The 17,930-nt window shown below is 50.0% G+C and overlaps 5 protein-coding genes across 5 annotated transcripts; 3 read left to right on the top strand and 2 right to left on the bottom strand.

Annotated features, from left to right (window-relative positions):
• Positions 1-5,900: 5,900 nt before the first annotated feature.
• Positions 5,901-7,908, bottom strand: P174DRAFT_513545 (cytochrome P450). Its single transcript, XM_024831989.1, has 2 exons — positions 7,534-7,908; positions 5,901-7,465 (listed from the first exon to the last, which is right to left on the bottom strand). Exons 1-2 carry the CDS (start codon positions 7,732-7,734, stop codon positions 6,119-6,121), a joined length of 1,548 nt encoding a protein of 515 aa, XP_024681713.1. The 5' UTR covers positions 7,735-7,908; the 3' UTR covers positions 5,901-6,118.
• Positions 7,909-9,451: 1,543 nt separating this feature from the next.
• Positions 9,452-11,708, top strand: P174DRAFT_461564 (asparagine synthetase B; the record flags this gene model as incomplete). The annotated part of the gene is made up of 7 exons (XM_024830015.1): positions 9,452-9,477; positions 9,531-9,655; position 9,715; positions 9,886-10,126; positions 10,183-11,441; positions 11,501-11,605; positions 11,666-11,708. 7 exons carry the CDS (start codon positions 9,452-9,454, stop codon positions 11,706-11,708), a joined length of 1,800 nt encoding a protein of 599 aa, XP_024681712.1.
• Positions 11,709-12,661: 953 nt separating this feature from the next.
• P174DRAFT_442968 (porin) lies at positions 12,662-14,111 on the top strand. Its single transcript, XM_024827709.1, has 2 exons — positions 12,662-13,542; positions 13,605-14,111. The coding sequence occupies exons 1-2, from the start codon at positions 12,988-12,990 to the stop codon at positions 13,752-13,754; spliced, it is 705 nt and encodes a 234-aa protein (XP_024681711.1). The 5' UTR covers positions 12,662-12,987; the 3' UTR covers positions 13,755-14,111.
• Positions 14,083-15,414, bottom strand: P174DRAFT_513543 (DnaJ domain protein). Its single transcript, XM_024831988.1, has 2 exons — positions 15,082-15,414; positions 14,083-14,983 (listed from the first exon to the last, which is right to left on the bottom strand). Exons 1-2 carry the CDS (start codon positions 15,270-15,272, stop codon positions 14,362-14,364), a joined length of 813 nt encoding a protein of 270 aa, XP_024681710.1. The 5' UTR covers positions 15,273-15,414; the 3' UTR covers positions 14,083-14,361.
• Positions 15,415-15,503: 89 nt separating this feature from the next.
• On the top strand, positions 15,504-17,762 carry P174DRAFT_442966 (methionine aminopeptidase 2). The gene is made up of 7 exons (XM_024827708.1): positions 15,504-16,029; positions 16,116-16,247; positions 16,333-16,925; positions 16,985-17,248; positions 17,315-17,476; positions 17,544-17,630; positions 17,687-17,762. Exons 1-7 carry the CDS (start codon positions 15,990-15,992, stop codon positions 17,741-17,743), a joined length of 1,335 nt encoding a protein of 444 aa, XP_024681709.1. The 5' UTR covers positions 15,504-15,989; the 3' UTR covers positions 17,744-17,762.
• The last annotated feature ends 168 nt before the right edge of the window (positions 17,763-17,930 follow it).

The raw sequence follows: 17,930 nt of genomic DNA, 5'->3' as shown, positions 1-17,930 counted from the left end.
AACATCGAGTCCCCGAAGATAGTGTGAGTGTGTGCGTACGGGCGGGAGAAACAGAGTAAAGGTTTCCCGTAATGTGTGCATGAGCGAAATCATTGAAGATTCTGTGGCGGTTGCGGAACTGCCCATCCGACTTTGCTTTTGCTCTTTCTGGGGTAAGAGATGCAGCTCAATGGATGTGATCTTGCTATGGAGAAGAGGATTCCCCATTCCAGAAGCCCCCGGCCCACTGCATGGCGGAAGAAGCAATCGGAAACAGCCTCCGTCTGCGTTCATCCCGATCTGGAGTTTGGAGATGCTGTCGATGCATCCTCCCTGTCTACTTGCAGCAGTGGTGATACACTGGTACTGTGAGAATGACAAAAGTACTGATAAGCGATCAACTGGGCTATTAGTGACGGCACAGATAAATATCCGACGCACAGGCAGACGCAAAGCCTCCACATTGCGGGTCGTCATTGCCTCAGGCTCCACAAATCATGATCAGAATCAAATAGCACGAAGCAAGGACCCTGAGCTTGCTGGAAGAGCGAAGAGCTTGGGACAGCTGAACAAAAATACCTGAGACACTCTGCGAGGAGGCAATCGAGCAATCATTGATGGCGATAAAAGTCGTCCATGGCAATGCTACCGTCGTGCATACCGTATCTATAACTACTGAGCTCGACGAATACAGCAGAGTCGGTGTCGGCACGACCGAGCATGTTCATCAATAGAACTCTCAATTCTGTGCAGAATACGTCTATCTACCCAACCGAGCGTGGCCGAATAACTCACCCATGTAGCCCTAGATCCCTAAAGGGATCAAGCCTCGAAGCCTCGAGAGGGCCATTCGATGATCGCCACCAGCCCGAGGTAGGCCCATCCACCTGGGTCACGGGCAGAACCCAGCGACCAGGATCAGATGGCTGTCAGACTCATGCTCCGACGTTCTGGGCTTCTTCCGTCTTAGGGTAATGGTGACTAGCCCGGTAAAGCCACAAAACGTCAATAAGTAAGACAGTTGCCCAGTCAGGTTGGACAAAGTGATTTGGAATTCATTTCAATCAATGACATCTCCAACGAACACGCATACCGTTGATTCTGAGGACGCCACTCTGACTCGATAGCCGACAGAAATAGAATGCGCAGTACCGAGGGGTATTGCTTCTATGTTTATTCTCTACTGTACCATCTATCGGATTCAAAGCAGTAACCTGTGATTGTACTCCAATGGCACGAATATCAATGAAGGCCTACTGATAAAGGGTAGAATCTCAAATCTTGAGGCAACGGGGTAGCCACTAAATATTGCGTTCGCCATCAAATCCCTAGATAGCAAAGACCGAAAAGGAAATACGCCAAACGGGGCAACTTAATTAGTATTGAGTAGGAACCCTCAGTAGTGGACAAGACGGGAAGCAAATATCAATAATATCAGTCTCCATAGGATAGTTATGCATGTACATACATCCGTACCGTATATCTGCCTGTCTTACAATATCCATGTATGTAGTGCGTACAGTAAGCAGGAAAATGCTGCATACCATATCCATAACTCCCACTAGACATGCACGCCGAGCCAGTAAAAGTGGGTCCCTGGCAAAAAGGAAATAAGAGCTGTCATATTCATGGCCCCGGATCTATGAAGAATCAAACGGATCTTACGCCTCCTTTTTTTCCCTTTTCTTTTTAATTTTTCTCCTTCTCTCACCGGCTCGCAGCCTTGACTCTTAAGGTCTCAGGCTCTCAGCTAGCCTACCCCACGTTCAATCCCCATGGAAGGCGAATCCTGGAAGCCATCCGCCATGCGTAACGACTTGTGATTGACAATAAGATTCATCATCAATTCTCCTTTTGCTCTGAGCCTCTGATTGATCCTCGCTCACGTTTCATCAGAAGTTGGGGAATTGCCATTCTGGGGCATGGCTCGCCTCCACTGATGATTTTGGGTACTATGCGCCATGCAATATGCAGTACATATCCCCTGCCTTCGAAGTTCGAATAGGGTTCTCTCTGCTTCTACTAACATACCTCTTGGGGAAGAACCAGTTGACCCGGGTCTGATTCATCAGCAGTCCCAGCGAGCAGTAACAGAGAGTCTGACATAAGTACCAAACCCCTGGTTGGATTGATTGCCATGGGGACGTGGTTGATCCAGGTCCTAAACACGAGAGAACTAGATACTGATTAGGAATTAGCTGCTAAGTTGTTCGCATAATCCTGGTGGCCTTAAACAAACTCCAATCTACAATCAAGGGATCCTTGTGTCTTTCGTGGGGGTAGCTTTCCGTTCGCTCGAATGAGTGATTGATAGTTCAACAGATTGAATTTCATGCGGAGCAATTTTCCGGCATGAACCATTCACAGATCTCAACTTGATTAATTTCAGAAGTACAGTGCGTAGAGTTCGACGTGTACCTACATGAGTCTCTTTGAAGGTTATGGGACTATGGGTATGCCTGCAAAGTTTAGGTTCCCCGATGATAACCTCACGGATGTTCTTTAGGAGCCCCTACTGAAATTGTCCGGGTGGGCTTGAAGTTGATCAAGGTGGGCCTGACTTATTTACGAAATTGGTAGGTCACGATGTTTGGGCTTCGGATGGTCTTGTTTGCATGAAGTACTCGACCATTATCCGACAGAAGTCCTTAGGATACGCTACTCAGAAACTTCACTGAAATATTTCGTCAGATAGAATGATCGTCAAGGTCAAAGAGCCAGCAAAAAGGGAGCTTTCCTCAGTCTTATTGGCAATTTGGCATAGACTAGAAAGGTATTGTGATTTGCGAGGATTCGCAGATTGACCACCACCATACGAAGTAGTAGTTTTAGTGGTGTTTAGCGAGTTTTTAGAAGGAGACTAAGGGCCGTCGTGCGAGGTCTAAGTGTCTATCGGATCTCATCCAGGCCAACGGGCTCACACCCAAACTCCATTAATTCAAACGTTAAACCGTCCAGTCTGGAATTAGCTTCCTCCTTCCAAGGTGGTAGTCAAATAGTCCATACTATCTCCCCCGTCAATTACGGGCTTATCGATTTTGCTTTTTGTTCTCTACAGCCATTGATGTCGAAAGACTCTTTCTATTTACCATCTGATAGAGACGTAGTCAGGCCAGTTCAGATGCTCGATCCGTGACTGGCTCACTGTACACTACTATATGGTACCATATATTCGTGTAACTACATCAGGTTAAACGTAAACGTCCAAGGTAAGCACTACCAGAAAGGCGAATTGATCGAAACTAAAATGAAACCATCTTTGACAGGTCATAAAAAGTAATTGGGGTTTGTTTCAAACCCAACCATCATTATGTTAGCATTCAATCAACAGTCAACAATCTCCGGTCTGAATCAGTGCACTGTCCATGTTTACCTGTCGACCCGGACTAGGCGAGCTCCGACAAATGCTGCATTATCCAGAGTGGTATTTGCCTGAGGCCGCAAGTCCAACACCACGATTTAGACAGGTAGTGCGACAGACAGAGGCTAAACCCGTTTGCGCGTCTCTTGGCACTATTGTTCATCCGGAAGTCGTTGGCGCTGTGGCTAAAACTGTAAAACCGGACACAGACGTCTCCCCGTTTTCCTCACCCATCACAATGATCCAATAGATATTCAGACCAGCGCCCAGAGTCTCCCTGTCAGGGTGTGGAGAGACAGGGATGCCCCTGCATGACAAATGCAAGCCTCTTCATGTATCGATTTATTCTGGGAGCACGACCATAATCAGCAAATGTTTACTGTCCTGGAGGCTGGAACCCGGACGTACGATCAGCTCGTGCCATGTTTCAGTTTGCTCTACTCAAGCAACGCCTTTTTTCTTTTCTTGAATATTTCTGATGCTTCAAGCTAAGTGGGACGAAGATGGATAGCGCAAGAGATGGTTATGCCTCTCGCCTACTATGGAATATTCAACCTGTACCAAAGCAGGTGGTTACAAATTGCCAGTTGCCACTCGAGCAAGGCATGAATAGATATTCCATCCTCTACGCGACCAACCCTATACAGTCTTATGCATAATTCCTCGAGACTCGAACCCTCGATACTTGGATCCCGTCTGAAGTCTAGGCCTGACGACAGACGCCATTCGAATACATTGCAGATATTGAATGTGTCCTGTATCAAGACTTAATGCATCAGTTGCACCAATTACTGCAGCTCCGATCGGATGCTACTCGACATGCAATTGAGCTTCTGCCCGTGCAGTCGCAGTCTGAACACGAAACCTTACTATGGTCCTTAGCCTGAGCTATGCCCATGTCCAAATCCCCACATACCCTTCCTACCGGGAAGGTGGAGGTCCATGGGTCCATGGTAGGTGGCTAATTGTATTGATCACTGGCAATCGCCTCATGCAAGGTATCGTGGACCTTGATATCTATCGTAAGTTCATTTTCAGGTGCAATAAGCAGTCCACAATTTACATATTGATTCCAAATTGTGCTTCCGTGTTTATTAATCATGTTCCGCGATGAAGGACTTGTGTTAGCTATTTTTATATCTTGCAACAATCCCCAGCTTTGTGCACCGATAATCATATTATTCTGGTTCGGACTGTCCTGGCACTGTGGATCATTCATCTAGGCGCGCATTGGACTATGGAAGTAGTGTACCTGGGAGACCAGGTAGGCATGAAGCTGGTCAAGGTTCAGCAGCCGTATTGGTGAGCTGATGATCATCACCCCTTCAGCTCGACACGGACGCCGGGTCAGTCCATCCGCTGGGGCGAACGTACCAATTTAGAGTATCTAGGGCTACAATAGATCGTCAGGGTGATCCATCGAGAGACGGATCATAACCCGTACGTGATGCAACCATCTCAATCAGCATTTGGAGTCCAGCGGAGAATAGTAGATAGAACCTTCGAGTCTGCTTGCCTCTTCAGAAGAGGCTGCTACCTCAGGCCTCGAAACTCCAGTCTAGGCCGGACAGTTCTACAGGTATCAAACCACCCACAACTCGCTGCCGAACGAGTGGCAAACGACCTTGAGCCCGAGCACGCATTACGATGTGTGGAATCTCCCATCAGATCGCGCATGGTCATGCTGGCACAGCTTCATGAGTCTAGAACAGTTACTGCAAGGCAGAAGAACATCGAACCTCTCGTGTGACTATGACCCCGTCCGCGTATGGCATGCATATGCGATCCCAGCAGGCACGCTGGTCGCTGCGTGCTAGTGCTAAGAACTATTCATCCCACTCAGATTCAACTTTTGGACACGTCAAGCTCGAGGCATCTCCGCGAGTGTTCATCGACCGCGAAGTTGGAACAGGCCAGCATCAGTCTATGACGTCCTAATTTGACACCTGCCGTCATTCAGAATACTCACAAGCAGGAAACCTCATTAATCGTGCTCAATCGTGACCGACTCTCTCCATCAGATGACGCTGTACCTTGACTGTCGCAGGATTCCCATCGCTTCAGCTCCAGCTCCAGCCTTCAACATCACGTTCTCGGATTTCCTTGGTTTCTAGCGCAATGGCCTGCAGATCCTTCGTTCGCAAGCCTTTCTGCTCTGCTGCCAAAGAGCACAACTGGACGCGGCATTGTGCCTCCGACGCCCTGTTTGTCACTCCCACCGTGCAACTCGTGGACAGATCAATCGCCGCTTTGAGGACTATCAAAAACAGGTTTACGCACGAGCTTCTCTGCGTCATTTAGAAAGGGACCTGGGATTTTCTTTTCCTTGCGCTTTTTGCTTGACCTACGTCAGTTTGAGATCCCTGAGTCTCGGATCGCTGCCACGCTTTGGATGGGTTGGAGGGGAGGATTGGCGAGTCATACGGTGAAAGAACTGTTCAGTCTGGCGTGTCCCTGAGGACTAGCACGGGAGGTATCTTCCTCGCTCGTCTGTGCTGCGCGCCAGGCCAAGGCTTGATGGCATTGCTATAGGAGCACCTGTTTCAGTTCTGTGCACTGTCATGTGGCTCTAGGGAACGGCTCGCTGGGATACATTCAATTATTTCTATAAATACAGATACTCTTACTAGAGCATAGGCAAGTGTACAGGGCCGGTAGGGGTTCAATAAAGATTTTAATCGCTGTCATCTATTAGTCCCGCGAAGGGCCGAATAAGGCATACTAAGCCCATTCTGATCGCACCGAATCCTTTGATTGTCCTCCATGAATACAACACTCTCACGTGGATGTGTCTTTAGAACGCTTCTCCCAGCCGATGATGCTTGGCTTCATGGGCCCTGAGAAGAGAGACGAATAGTCGGTTTCAGGCACTCCTTTCTTTCCATCCACGTTGAAAAGTCGTACGTGGCGCACAATAGTCGCCAGAATCACACCAATGTTGAGATATGCGAATTTCTCGCCGATACAGCGGTGTCGACCGGCACCAAACGGAAGATAGGGACTCGAGGTGCCCTTGGAGACGGCGCCGTAACCGTAGTCAACAACCTCGTCGTTCTCCTGCTCCTTGGCAGCCTGGTTCTCCCAGCGATGGGGATCCCAGCATCCGGCATTGGGAAAGTGTTCGTCGCTGAGGGCTGTCACTCCAGGTGAAGCAAGGAGCACGCGACCGGGAGGAATCACGTAAGGGCTTCCGGGAACGGGCAAGGGGCTTTTCACCTTGCGCATGAGCGAGTGAATAGATGAATGAAGTCGTAAGGTTTCACGAACAACATGTTGATGGAAGGGAAGTTTGTCAAGATCCCTGTACTGGAGCGGAGGAAGACTGCCGTCTGGCCCAATGGGGCCAAGATTGGCCAGCTGCTCCTGATACAGCTCTTCGAGGACCCGTGGTTGTGAGGCCAGTCGCAGCATAATCCAGGCGCTGATGGACGAAGACGAATGCTGACCAGCCATCAACAGGGTTATCATCATGTGGGCAATCTCTTTATCAGGCACCTGCTGTCCGTTTTTGTATGTGCTGTTCATCAGGTTCCAAATCATGTCTGACTTCTGAGAGTCCTTGTCGCCGTCAAGACGACGCTGATTGATGATGTCAACATAGATTGACCTCATGCGCGCATGAGCAGCATCTCGCTTCTTGTTATGCGGCAATGGGGCCCATGGTAGCATGAAATTGATGGGAGTAAAGCCCTTGTCCAGATCATGATAGAGGTCAGCGAACTCAGCCGTGAGTTTGGAACGAACCTCCTCGCCTTGGAGGGCTCGAGCAGCAGTAAAAATGGTAATCTCAGCCATTGCAGCAGAGATATCCACCTGGCCGGACGGGCCTTGAAAGTTCGGCGACTTGCGCAGATAGTCCAAAACCTCCTTCTCGATAAGTGGCACATGAGCCTCTAACGCCGACTGAGTCAAGCCATACTTGATGAACTTCTTCTGCTCCATCAGTTTGGAGTTGGGACAATCATACACCACATCAGATCCGAAAACGGGAGTTGTCAATGGACTATAGACCTCCTCCGCATTGACATCCTTGAGCTTGCCGTTGAGAATAAACTCGTTTCCCTGAACGCCCAGGTAGACGGTGGTTTTTTGGCCCAATAGTATAAAAGTAAAGATATCGCCATACTGCCGGAGAAAGCAATACTCAGCAATGCACCCCGGGATAAATGTCAAACGCTAGCTTTGAAACTCACCTTTTCTCTGCAGGCAAAAAAGAATTTGTAGGGATCAATCCCGTAACTGATGGTATTGCCCAGAAATGGGACCCAATGAAAGACCATTGGCGGTTCTGTCCGATTCCAAAGCCGGAAGAATAATTGATAAACAACATTGAGCAAGATCACCGTCAGCATGGCAACGGCCATGCAGGCCGTGAGCAATAGCATCGACACCATTTCGAGGACACACAGGGAGAGTCAGGCCAAGGATTAGAGTGTTGTAGCGATGACGAGAACGAGGAAGAGTAGGAGCAACAGGGAGAAGAAGGATAGTTTTCATAGAATGAATCCTTAAGGTCTAGGACAAGGACGCATGAGGAACTAGCTAGTGAATAACTTATTTTATACCTAACCTATCTACCTATATAGGTTCATAAGTATATCTACCTACCGTAGTATGAGCTAAGGGGGTATGGTATGCTGGACTTACACATTAGTAATTAGGCAACTCTCATTCGGCTCAGCACACATCCGAACCGCGTGATTCTAGACGAGACACCCTGCGGTAATGCTGCATTTGTTCACATATGGATGAGGTTTTCCTGGATTAGAAACAGTGTAGATTATTCAGAGTGTTTCTTCTCTTCTCCCTTGCTAGGCACAGGCTTCAGAATGCTGCCGCTGAGCAAGATATGAAAGTCATGTTATCTCTAGCTCGCTGGGCAATTGAATACAGCCCGGACGAGTCCATCATTCTGTTAAGTATTTGAAGACAGTGCATGAGCATAGATGGGTAAGCCAGTCCTGCATTTGACTGATCTGGGGAAATGCAAAGCTTCTGTCGCGGACTGTCTCAACGGCTCTCTGGCAGAATACAAGGCTCTGCGTCCACCGAATCTAGAGACCGGGGCACATGCTCGCAACTCCAGGACGGGTTTGTTCAATCTTGTACCGCAGCAAATAGGACATCTCATAGTGGCCTCATAAGTCATCCAGTGGTGCACTGCTTTCGACACTGTGCGCTATGTTTCCTTCTGGTGAAAAAGCATCTATTCCCGCTATAGCCGCCTCGAAAATTCCTCCCAGCATGGCTTGCAAAGTCGCTAAACACATTCTCTGCATTCAGAGGTATTCACCCTGTGACAATGATAACCCGTGAGATATCAAGCTGATTTCATTCCCACTAGGCAATTGCACAGAGCCGGTCAGAGCCCGGCCCCCGCCATGTCCGAGCATTGAAGAAGTGGCTGTCACACAGATCGACGTACACTTTTTTTTTTGTTAAGAGGCTCGCTTCGGCTGCGGAAACACCAGGTGATCAATACTGCTTTGTACACCCTTTGCGCAGTCAATTCCACTCTTGGTCGTAAGAGAAAGTCACCTCTGTTGTGGCGGGCAATCCGGCGAGCGGAGTCAAGCAAAGTCTTGTCCTTATCTTCAGAATTGCCCAGAGATCCTTGGCAAATCAGTCCCACCCATTCTATCGCGTAATTTCATCTGTTCTGTTGGTGAGCGTCCGCAGAAGATGGATGTGGAAAGCAACTACGGTGATGGGATATATATCATGGTAGTAGTTAGAAGAAAGACGAGAGCATGAAGACATTGGCCAATGAACATCCATGTAAACGACAGCTTGACAGTTTGCGACTCCACAGCAGTGGTAAGAGATTTCCTCAGCAGTCACACTGTCACAGAAGTCCGAACTGTGGTTAGTGTACCGGCAGTGGCAGTCCCAGGGCAGTTATCTTATCGGTAGTATGAGTCAAAAGATTTGTGGCCGAAATCGCCCCTCGCTCATTGTTCCGCCCCGCCGGTCTGGCTCCAGGTTTCCTTTAAAATTTCCCTTTCCCTCCCCCACGAATATCTGGCTAGCTTGGTCAATTACTCTTCTCTTCTTCTTGAGCATCCTGCTGTTTAATTCCCTGGAGTGATTTCTCAATTGCTCGTGCCCAGCATGTGTGGAATCTTCGCTTGCCACCAGTATGTCCAATATTATAGCTTCGCCCCTTGTGCATGTGCCCCGCGCATTTTAGTGGGCGGCCGCACATCGGACGGGGGCCTTCTCCAGGTCTGATCGAGTCCGCGCTGACCATTGATTGTGTGACAGTCACCCCGATGTGCAGACATTCAAGCCCACAGCTTTGCGCATGGCCAAAGCGTAAGTTTCTTGCATCAATTCATATCTCATCCTACGGATTCGGGACTGACCGTTGCCAGTGTGCGCCATCGTGGTCCCGATTGGAGTGAGTCACCTCGCTTTCGGGAGACTCCAAAAATGTCCGGCTAACCGCAACCACGATAACAGGTGGTAACTGGTCTTCTGAGGGCACTAGTTCGTACATCTGACAATTCATATCAAAGCTCGCTGAAATGCTAATTGAACCCTAGTCCTCGCTCACGAGCGCTTGTGTATCGTCGGTGTCGGTTCGTACTCATGCCAAGCTTCCCGCTTTCGAATTTGCATGTTAAACTCACAGCAGACTCCGGAGCGCAACCCCTCGTTAACGATGATGGCACCATTGCCCTGGCCGTCAACGGCGAAATCTACAACCACCGGATCTTGAGAAAGGGGCTGAAGAAGCAGTACAACTTCAAGACACATTCAGATTGTGAAGTGGTCATTCCTTTGGTATGCCCCGAGACATCTCACACAATTGCCGGTTTCCAGAGGCTAATCAGCTTCAGTATATGGAACATGGCCTTGACGCTCCTAAGCATCTTGATGGCATGTTTTCTTGGGTTCTTTATGACAAGAAGGAAGACCGGGTGGTCGCCGCTCGTGACCCCATCGGTATTACCAGCTTCTATATCGGATGGTCCTCGGAGACCCCTGGAGCTGTTTACTTCGCCTCCGAGCTGAAGTCTTTGCACCCTGTATGCGACAAGATTGAGGCTTTCCCCCCTGGCCATGTGTACGACTCCAAGACCGAATCGATGACCCGCTACTTCCAGCCCAAGTGGTGGGATCCCACCAACGTCCCCACAGCTCCTGTTGACTACAAGGTTATCCGTGCATCTCTGGAGAAGTCCGTGCGCAAGCGTTTGATGGCGGAGGTGCCTTATGGTGTTTTGCTGTCTGGCGGTCTCGATTCCAGCTTAGTGGCCTCCATCGCCCAGCGGGAGACCCTGCGTATGCAAGAAGCGGCCAAGAACGCTCTTGTAGACCAGACTGGCGCGTCTGATCTGGTCGGCATTGACGATACTAACGAGCTGTCGACCGTCACTACTTTCCAGCAATTGCACTCCTTCTCTATTGGTCTTCCTGGCGCGCCCGACACTGAAGCCGCCCTTGAGGTGGCCAGATTCCTGGGCACCAAGCACCATGCCTTCACCTTCACCGTTGAGGAAGGTCTCGACGCTCTCTCCGATGTCATCTACCACCTTGAAACCTACGATGTGACGACTATCCGCGCTTCTACTCCCATGTACCTGCTCAGCCGTAAGATCAAGGCTATGGGCGTCAAGATGGTCCTCAGTGGAGAGGGCAGCGACGAGATCTTCGGTGGTTATTTGTATTTCCATGCCGCTCCCAACAAGGAGGAGTTCCACAAGGAGACTGTCAGACGTGTCAAGAACCTGCACTTGGCGGATTGTCTCAGAGCCAACAAGTCCACCTCTGCTTGGGGACTCGAGGCTCGTGTGCCTTTCCTGGACAAGGAGTTCCTCGAGGCGGCCATGGGTGTCGACCCTCAGGAGAAGATGATCACGAAAGAGCGCATTGAGAAGTACATCTTGCGGAAAGCCTTCGACACCTCGGACGAGCCTGACACCAAGCCTTACCTCCCGGAGAAGATCCTCTGGCGTCAGAAGGAGCAATTCAGCGACGGTGTCGGCTACAGCTGGATTGACGGCCTGAAGGATCAGGCCGAAAAGCAGATTACGGATGAGATGATGAAGAACCCCAGGCCGGAATGGGGTAACGATATCCCTGACACCAAGGAAGCGTAAGTTCCACCTATCTCAGAAGCCTGGGTTATGACATATGTCTAACAACAATTTTCAGGTACTGGTATCGCATGATGTTTGACGAGCACTTCCCCCCAACTTGCGCATCCACCGTCGAGCGTTGGACACCGACATGGTCGAAACAGACCGACCCTAGTGGAAGGTAAGAGCTCCAACTCATATTTGGCCAACGCTTCTCCGATGCTGATACACTAATTTCCAGAGCTATCGCGATCCACGCTGCCAAGTATGAGCACGTTGAGTAAATGGTTCTTTCAGTTTTGGTTCACGCAAGTCGGTCATCACAAAATTTTCTGGGCATAGACATGTATAGATTATTAAACGGAAGTACTCCTAGGATTGCAAAAGCAGAGTTTTGCAGCATATGTAAAGCTATCATCACTTTCTTTGAGCTTCTGGGAAGTCCTTTCTGTTTCCCTGACCGACAAAGAGTCAAATCACTAGTCTTACGGCGTTGCGATATATGTCGATTTATGTCCCTTTATGAAATCTTATCTTCAATTCTTGGTTTTCTTTCAAGCCCGGAGTTTGTAAGCGCGGCCAGGGAGCCCTGATCCGTTCAATGCGTCAAGCAAGGGATGCACACTTTTTATTCATGAAGTACTTGGACTTCAACTGCTGGATCCTCTGCGTTACTGCGTTGAGGCTAAACAATCACGAGGTCAGAGGAACTACCCCTGATATAAGTGCAAGTCAGGTACCGAAGGAGGAATCGAAACCTAAGGCATCAAAACAACGTCACGCGATTTAGCGGCTTTTACCGGCAACCCGAGCAACAACCAATAGGCGCAAGATCCTTTTCCCGTGGCTTCCCCATTGTTTGGCAACTCAACCTTCTGCCGACCTCTTCGTTCTTCCCCATCGCTTTCCACTTCTTCTCCCCTCCATCATCGCCGAACCTCCTGAACCAACAGCTACCTTTTCTTACCATTCTAATACCATTCTATCATCTCTCATTCACAATGTCTGCTCCTGCTGCTTTCTCTGACATTGCCAAGGCGGCTAACGATGTATGCCTTCTTTTTGGTTCCTTGTTTTGAAGAAAGAAAAATAGCGCAAACGACTTGTCGGGTTGGATCCTTCCATGCTAATACATTGTGTTATAGCTCCTGAACAAGGACTTCTACCACACCAGCGCTGGTAAGTCTCACTAACACCTTTGTACATGTTGCGCGATTGAGCTGACCACCTGCCTTCAGCCAGCCTCGAGGTTAAGTCCAAGGCTCCCAATGGCGTCACCTTCAACGTCAAGGGCAAGTCTGCCCACGAGGGTCCCATTGCTGGCTCCGTAAGTCTCGCGCCTTGCGCCACCCTGGGCTTTGCAGAGCTCAATTGGCCAAATCGGTACTGATTCGCAACTCGTTATCTGTATAGCTTGAGGCCAAATACGTCGACCTGCCTACTGGTAAACGCCCCATAACGCGCAAACCACCTGATCCCAGCACCAAGAGAACCGGCGAAGCCAGGTCCATGTTCTCCTTTACATGCGGCCAGGTCTCGTCAGCATACTTCAGATTCCTATTCATGACCAGGATAGTCGCTCATTCCGTGATGCTAATACTCTGTCCCCACCCAGGTCTCACCCTCACCCAGGCTTGGACCACCGCCAACGCCCTCGACACCAAGCTCGAGCTCGACAACAACATTGCCAAGGGTCTGAAGGCCGAGATCCTCACTCAGTACCTGCCCTCCAAGCAGTCCAAGGGTGCCAAGCTCAACCTCTACTTCAAGCAGCCCAACCTGCACGCTCGTGCCTTCTTCGACCTCCTCAACGGCCCCTCCGCCAACTTCGACGCTGTCCTTGGCCACGAGGGTTTCCTTGTTGGTGCTGAGGGTGGCTACGACGTCCAGAAGGCTGCCATCACCAAGTACTCTGCTGCCGTCGGCTACAGCGTTCCTCAGTACACCGCTGCCATCACTGCTGGCAACAACCTGACTGTCTTCTCCGCCAGCTACTACCACCGCGTCAACCAGCAGGTTGAGGCCGGTGCCAAGGCTACCTGGGACTCCAAGGCCGGCAACTCTGTTGGTCTTGAGGTTGCCAGCAAGTACAGACTCGACCCCTCTTCCTTCGCCAAGGTCTGTAGAAGCGTCTTCTGTTGTGAAATCAAATTACGCTAATCGGTGTTCCTTTAATACAGGCTAAGATCAACGACCGTGGTATTGCGGCCTTGGCCTACAACGTCTTGCTCCGCCCTGGCGTCACCCTCGGTCTCGGTGCTTCCTTCGACACCCAAAACCTGAACCAGGCCGCCCACAAGGTCGGTGCCAGCTTCACCTTCGAGGCTTAGATGGTTTCTCAAACCAAACATTTTTCGCACCTCGAGTATCCTCCACACCTAGATTCCAATGCCCCGAGATCTTTTTCTCAGTACGAATTGAAAATACTTTGCAAGAAGCTGCCAACAGCAGTTATGTGTTGATCTGATAGTAATTTAGAGTTTTCTGAGTTGGCTGTTTTCTTGGTCCCCACGTGGCTCCGCAGTTACTACGTGACGTCGCGGTCGGAGATCGTTGAAGTAAGCGCTAGAAAACATTGTTGGAGTGGATGTGGATCTCTGTTGAGGTGGGCTTAGTCTATTTCATGTATCGTATACCACGAAGATCACTGTATATCAGGTCCGAATTTCATTTGTTTGACGTCCAAAGCTTGTGGAGCTCATTCCCTTGCGTAGATCTATGCTATACTGTACAAAAAGATATCGCGCGCTGTCTCGAGGCCATTATCAAGGCGCCTCGAAAGTATATATATGATGAGTAAAAAACTCTCACAATGCACACAGTCCCATAACAAGTGCGACTTCGATGTCGCACTATCCATCGTTGGAAGACTCTAGCCCTCCTTCCGCCGGCTTGACGAGCCGGATTTGGAGGTGGTCGGCCAGCGAAGCCAGCCAGTCATGGCCCCGCACCCAGTAGAATTCCACATACGATCACGAAGCGCAGCGCAAAATCACCTGCACGGCCGATGTACTGTTCGTTCAAGGCACTCATCTCTCTCGATCGCCGCTCCTGCCGCCGGGCATCCTCCGCGGACTGAGTTCGGTAATGCCCGCGGGCATTGAAGTGGTAGATAGGATTCCGGTCAATGAAAGAGGTCGGGTCCTCATCCCCTGCGCTGCCCGCAGATGACGAGGATGCTGAAGCACCGCCTGGAGGCGGCCGTCTGCTACTCCCGTACCCGCCGTGCGCGTAGAATGACGGAGGCGGACCACGGAAGGGCCCGCGCCGTTTGCTTAGGCCGCTGGCCGGTCTGGACCCCGCGTAGGAGGCGCCCTTGGTATGGAGATTTGCGCCGTAGCTGCTGTGGCTACCCATCGGGTGTTGGCCTGGGTTTGCGGTGCTGTGTGTCGAGGAGCCATGTTGGGCGTAGATGCCGTGTTCACGATCGTAGGCGGAGCGTTTGGCGCTGTTGCTTAGGACGTGGTAGGCTGAGGAGATACGCGCGAAGCGGGAGGCGGCTTTCGGGTCACCGGGATTGCGGTCTGGGTGATGATGGAGGGAGAGGGAGTAGAATTTTCTGATAATGCGGGCTACGTTAGCGGCGCCGAGACTAGAAAAGATAGTAGATAGGTGAAGGGGGAGGGACGGAGCGTTGGACGATGCTAACTATCGTACTTTTTAATCTCTGCTGCTGACGCCGTCACCGGCACCTCGAGAATCTCGTATAATGTTGGTTCGCGACTGGTTGCATATAGGGCTGACTTCGTTGAAAATGAACCCGTGAACGCTCGAGTCCGGTGGATTGATGGCTGCCAGGAAGCATTGAGAATGAATGGAGTAAAGGTCCTCACACGAGGAGATGGCATCACTTCTCATCCGTCGAGTTCACATCTAGTTCTATATAAAGAAGGATAGTTGATGAGAGGAAATCGTCTGGGATGGAGAGAGGGTCGTTAGATGTTGAACGGGGAATTCCCGCCGTCGTAGGTGCGTCATCGGCAATCGGACATTGCCAGGATGTACGGAGTAGATCTGATAAAGATGCCAGGCCATCTTTCTACTTGATATACGGCAGAACTCAAACCCCGCTGGATTTACTAGCACTGGGCACGTCATCCAGACAATAATTGTACACAATTTCAGATTCATTCAGATTGGTCTAGTATCCAATTTCACATTATGTTTCCGTCGACTACTGCGCAGATCACATATTCCCGTACTCTGGGGAATTGTTATCAGGATCTGCGCGGCATCCTCAACTGTTTATTGACGACTTTCCACAATATATATCTACCCCACAAAATCAGGAGAAACTAGACCAAGTCACAATCCACTGCAATAACTCACATCGACCAATCTCTTAAAATTATAGCATTACCTCTGGTACAATCATGATTCTTTGCCCCTGGTATATCGTCATCAGGCTTATCACCCGGTCGTCTATACCGCACTCGGTCTTGGCACAGAACTTTCCCCATCAAAGTATTTCGCCTCTTCTTCCGCATCTTTAATTCTCCCCACCAGCTACACAGTTTTTGTTTCCAGCCGACGGTCTTTCCCTTATTCTATAACAGGTTATCACTATGGCGGCTCAGGTTAGCGAGAAGCTGCAGGACCTCCACCGTGAGTAATCCCGCCTCGAATCCGATGCACTGTCTACACCTCTGTCAAGTCGGCTTATACTAATGAAACATGATTCTTCGCTACAGTGAACGGCCAGAATGGTGACGCCAAAGCGGATACGACTACCGTCGGTCAGACAGAAGCTGGTGAAGCAGAAGATGACTCGGACGACGAGAAGGAAGATGGAAATGCTGCTCCGGAGGCCGGTGCAGGCGGAGGTGCGTACCTACACTTCCGGGTTCATGTTTAACATGCCCACCGGTCAGGCCGTCGGAATTCATACTTACAATCCCCGGATTGCAGCTGCGAAAAAGAAGAAGCGCAAGTCCAAGAAGAAGAAGAAGGGAGGCGCCAAGGTTCAAAGTTCCCCTCCGCGTGTCCCAGTATCGAATCTTTTCCCCAACAACCAATATCCCGAGGGCGAAATTGTCGAATACAAGAACGATAATTCTTACCGCACGACCAACGAGGAGAAGCGTTATCTCGATCGCATGAACAACGACTTTCTGCAGGAGTACCGGCAAGCTGCGGAGGTGCACCGTCAGGTTCGCCAGTATGCGCAAAAGACCATCAAGCCCGGCCAGACCTTGACTGAAATTGCCGAGGGTATTGAGGATGCCGTGCGTGCTTTGACTGGTCACCAGGGACTTGAGGAAGGTGATAACCTCAAGGGTGGTATGGGTTTCCCTTGCGGTCTGAGCATTAATCATTGTGCGGCTCATTACACTCCCAATGCGGGCAACAAGATGGTGTTGCAGCAAGGGGATGTGATGAAGGTCGACTTTGGTGCTCATATCAACGGTCGCATTGTCGACAGTGCCTTTACTATGACTTTTGATTCGGTCTACGACCCTCTGCTGGAAGCCGTCAAGGATGCTACCAACACCGGTATTCGGGTTCGTCAGACCGCAGCCTTCAAACCACCGATGATTTCTTGCTGACGAGTTCACTGTAGGAAGCCGGTATCGATGTGCGTATGAGCGACATTGGTGCAGCCATCCAGGAGGCCATGGAGAGTTACGAAGTCGAGCTCAACGGCACGATGTACCCTGTGAAATGCATCCGGAACCTGAACGGTCACAATATCGATCAGCACATTATCCATGGCGGCAAGAGTGTGCCCATTGTGAAGGGCAGTGACCAAACCAAGATGGAGGAGGGTGAAACCTTCGCCATCGAGACCTTCGGTAGTACTGGAAAGGGCTACGTGAGAGAAGACGTAAGTGCTCTCAAGAAGACGTCGTTGCTTGCGTTCGGAACATGCTTACCCCATATTTTTCTGCAGATGGAAACCTCCCACTATGCCCTGATCCCCGATGCACCTTCAGTCCCTCTGAGACTCTCTTCCGCGAAGAACTTGCTCAACGTCATCAACAAGAATTTCGGCACACTGCCCTTCTGCCGTCGGTATCTTGACCGACTAGGCCAAGAGAAATATCTCCTTGGAGTGCGTCAATACTCTGCCATTTCCGGTGCAATCTTCCCTCTTCTACCATACTGACATACCTCTCCAGTTAAATAACCTTGTTTCGTCGGGTATTGTACAGGATTATCCTCCTCTCTGCGATATCAAGGGCTCATATACCGCCCAGTTCGAACATGTATGGGAAAGACTTACACCCTGATGCTCGGGAACAGAAGCTAACCTGAACTACAGACCATCCTTCTCAGACCAACCGTAAAGGAAGTCATAAGCCGAGGAGACGATTACTAAAAATAAAAAAAAAAAAAAATAAAGGTCCATAATGTTCTTGCATACTTGATGTGGATATTATGATGAGCCTAAGAGCTCAATGCTTCGAAGAAAGCAGAATGATACGACCCAGGCTTGAAATTCAGCATATATAGAATCAAAAAATGAATCACGTAGCCTTCATCTATGTATCCAGGGCCATTGGCTG

The sequence above is a fragment of the Aspergillus novofumigatus genome (assembly GCF_002847465.1).
Source record: "Aspergillus novofumigatus IBT 16806 chromosome Unknown P174scaffold_5, whole genome shotgun sequence".
Lineage (NCBI taxonomy): Eukaryota > Fungi > Ascomycota > Eurotiomycetes > Eurotiales > Aspergillaceae > Aspergillus > Aspergillus novofumigatus.
The sequence above is the reverse complement of the archived record's forward strand: the minus strand, read 5'-3'. Positions and strand labels throughout refer to the sequence as shown.

What these genes read in the sequence shown, in the direction of transcription:
- P174DRAFT_513545 (XM_024831989.1), bottom strand. Translation starts at nt 7,734, where the DNA reads ATGGTGTCGATGCTATTGCTCACGGCCTGCATGGCCGTTGCCATGCTG. An exon ending in TTTTTGCCTGCAGAGAAAAG is followed by an intron (nt 7,466 to 7,533) that starts GTGAGTTTCAAA and finishes TTTCTCCGGCAG; the next exon opens with TATGGCGATATCTTTACTTT.
- P174DRAFT_442968 (XM_024827709.1), top strand. Translation starts at nt 12,988, where the DNA reads ATGACCAGGATAGTCGCTCATTCCGTGATGCTAATACTCTGTCCCCAC. An exon ending in ACCCCTCTTCCTTCGCCAAG is followed by an intron (nt 13,543 to 13,604) that starts GTCTGTAGAAGC and finishes CCTTTAATACAG; the next exon opens with GCTAAGATCAACGACCGTGG.
- P174DRAFT_513543 (XM_024831988.1), bottom strand. Translation starts at nt 15,272, where the DNA reads ATGCCATCTCCTCGTGTGAGGACCTTTACTCCATTCATTCTCAATGCT. An exon ending in TCAGCAGCAGAGATTAAAAA is followed by an intron (nt 14,984 to 15,081) that starts GTACGATAGTTA and finishes CCGCATTATCAG; the next exon opens with AAAATTCTACTCCCTCTCCC.
- P174DRAFT_442966 (XM_024827708.1), top strand. Translation starts at nt 15,990, where the DNA reads ATGGCGGCTCAGGTTAGCGAGAAGCTGCAGGACCTCCACC. An exon ending in GAAGCTGCAGGACCTCCACC is followed by an intron (nt 16,030 to 16,115) that starts GTGAGTAATCCC and finishes TCTTCGCTACAG; the next exon opens with TGAACGGCCAGAATGGTGAC. An exon ending in ATACCGCCCAGTTCGAACAT is followed by an intron (nt 17,631 to 17,686) that starts GTATGGGAAAGA and finishes CCTGAACTACAG; the next exon opens with ACCATCCTTCTCAGACCAAC.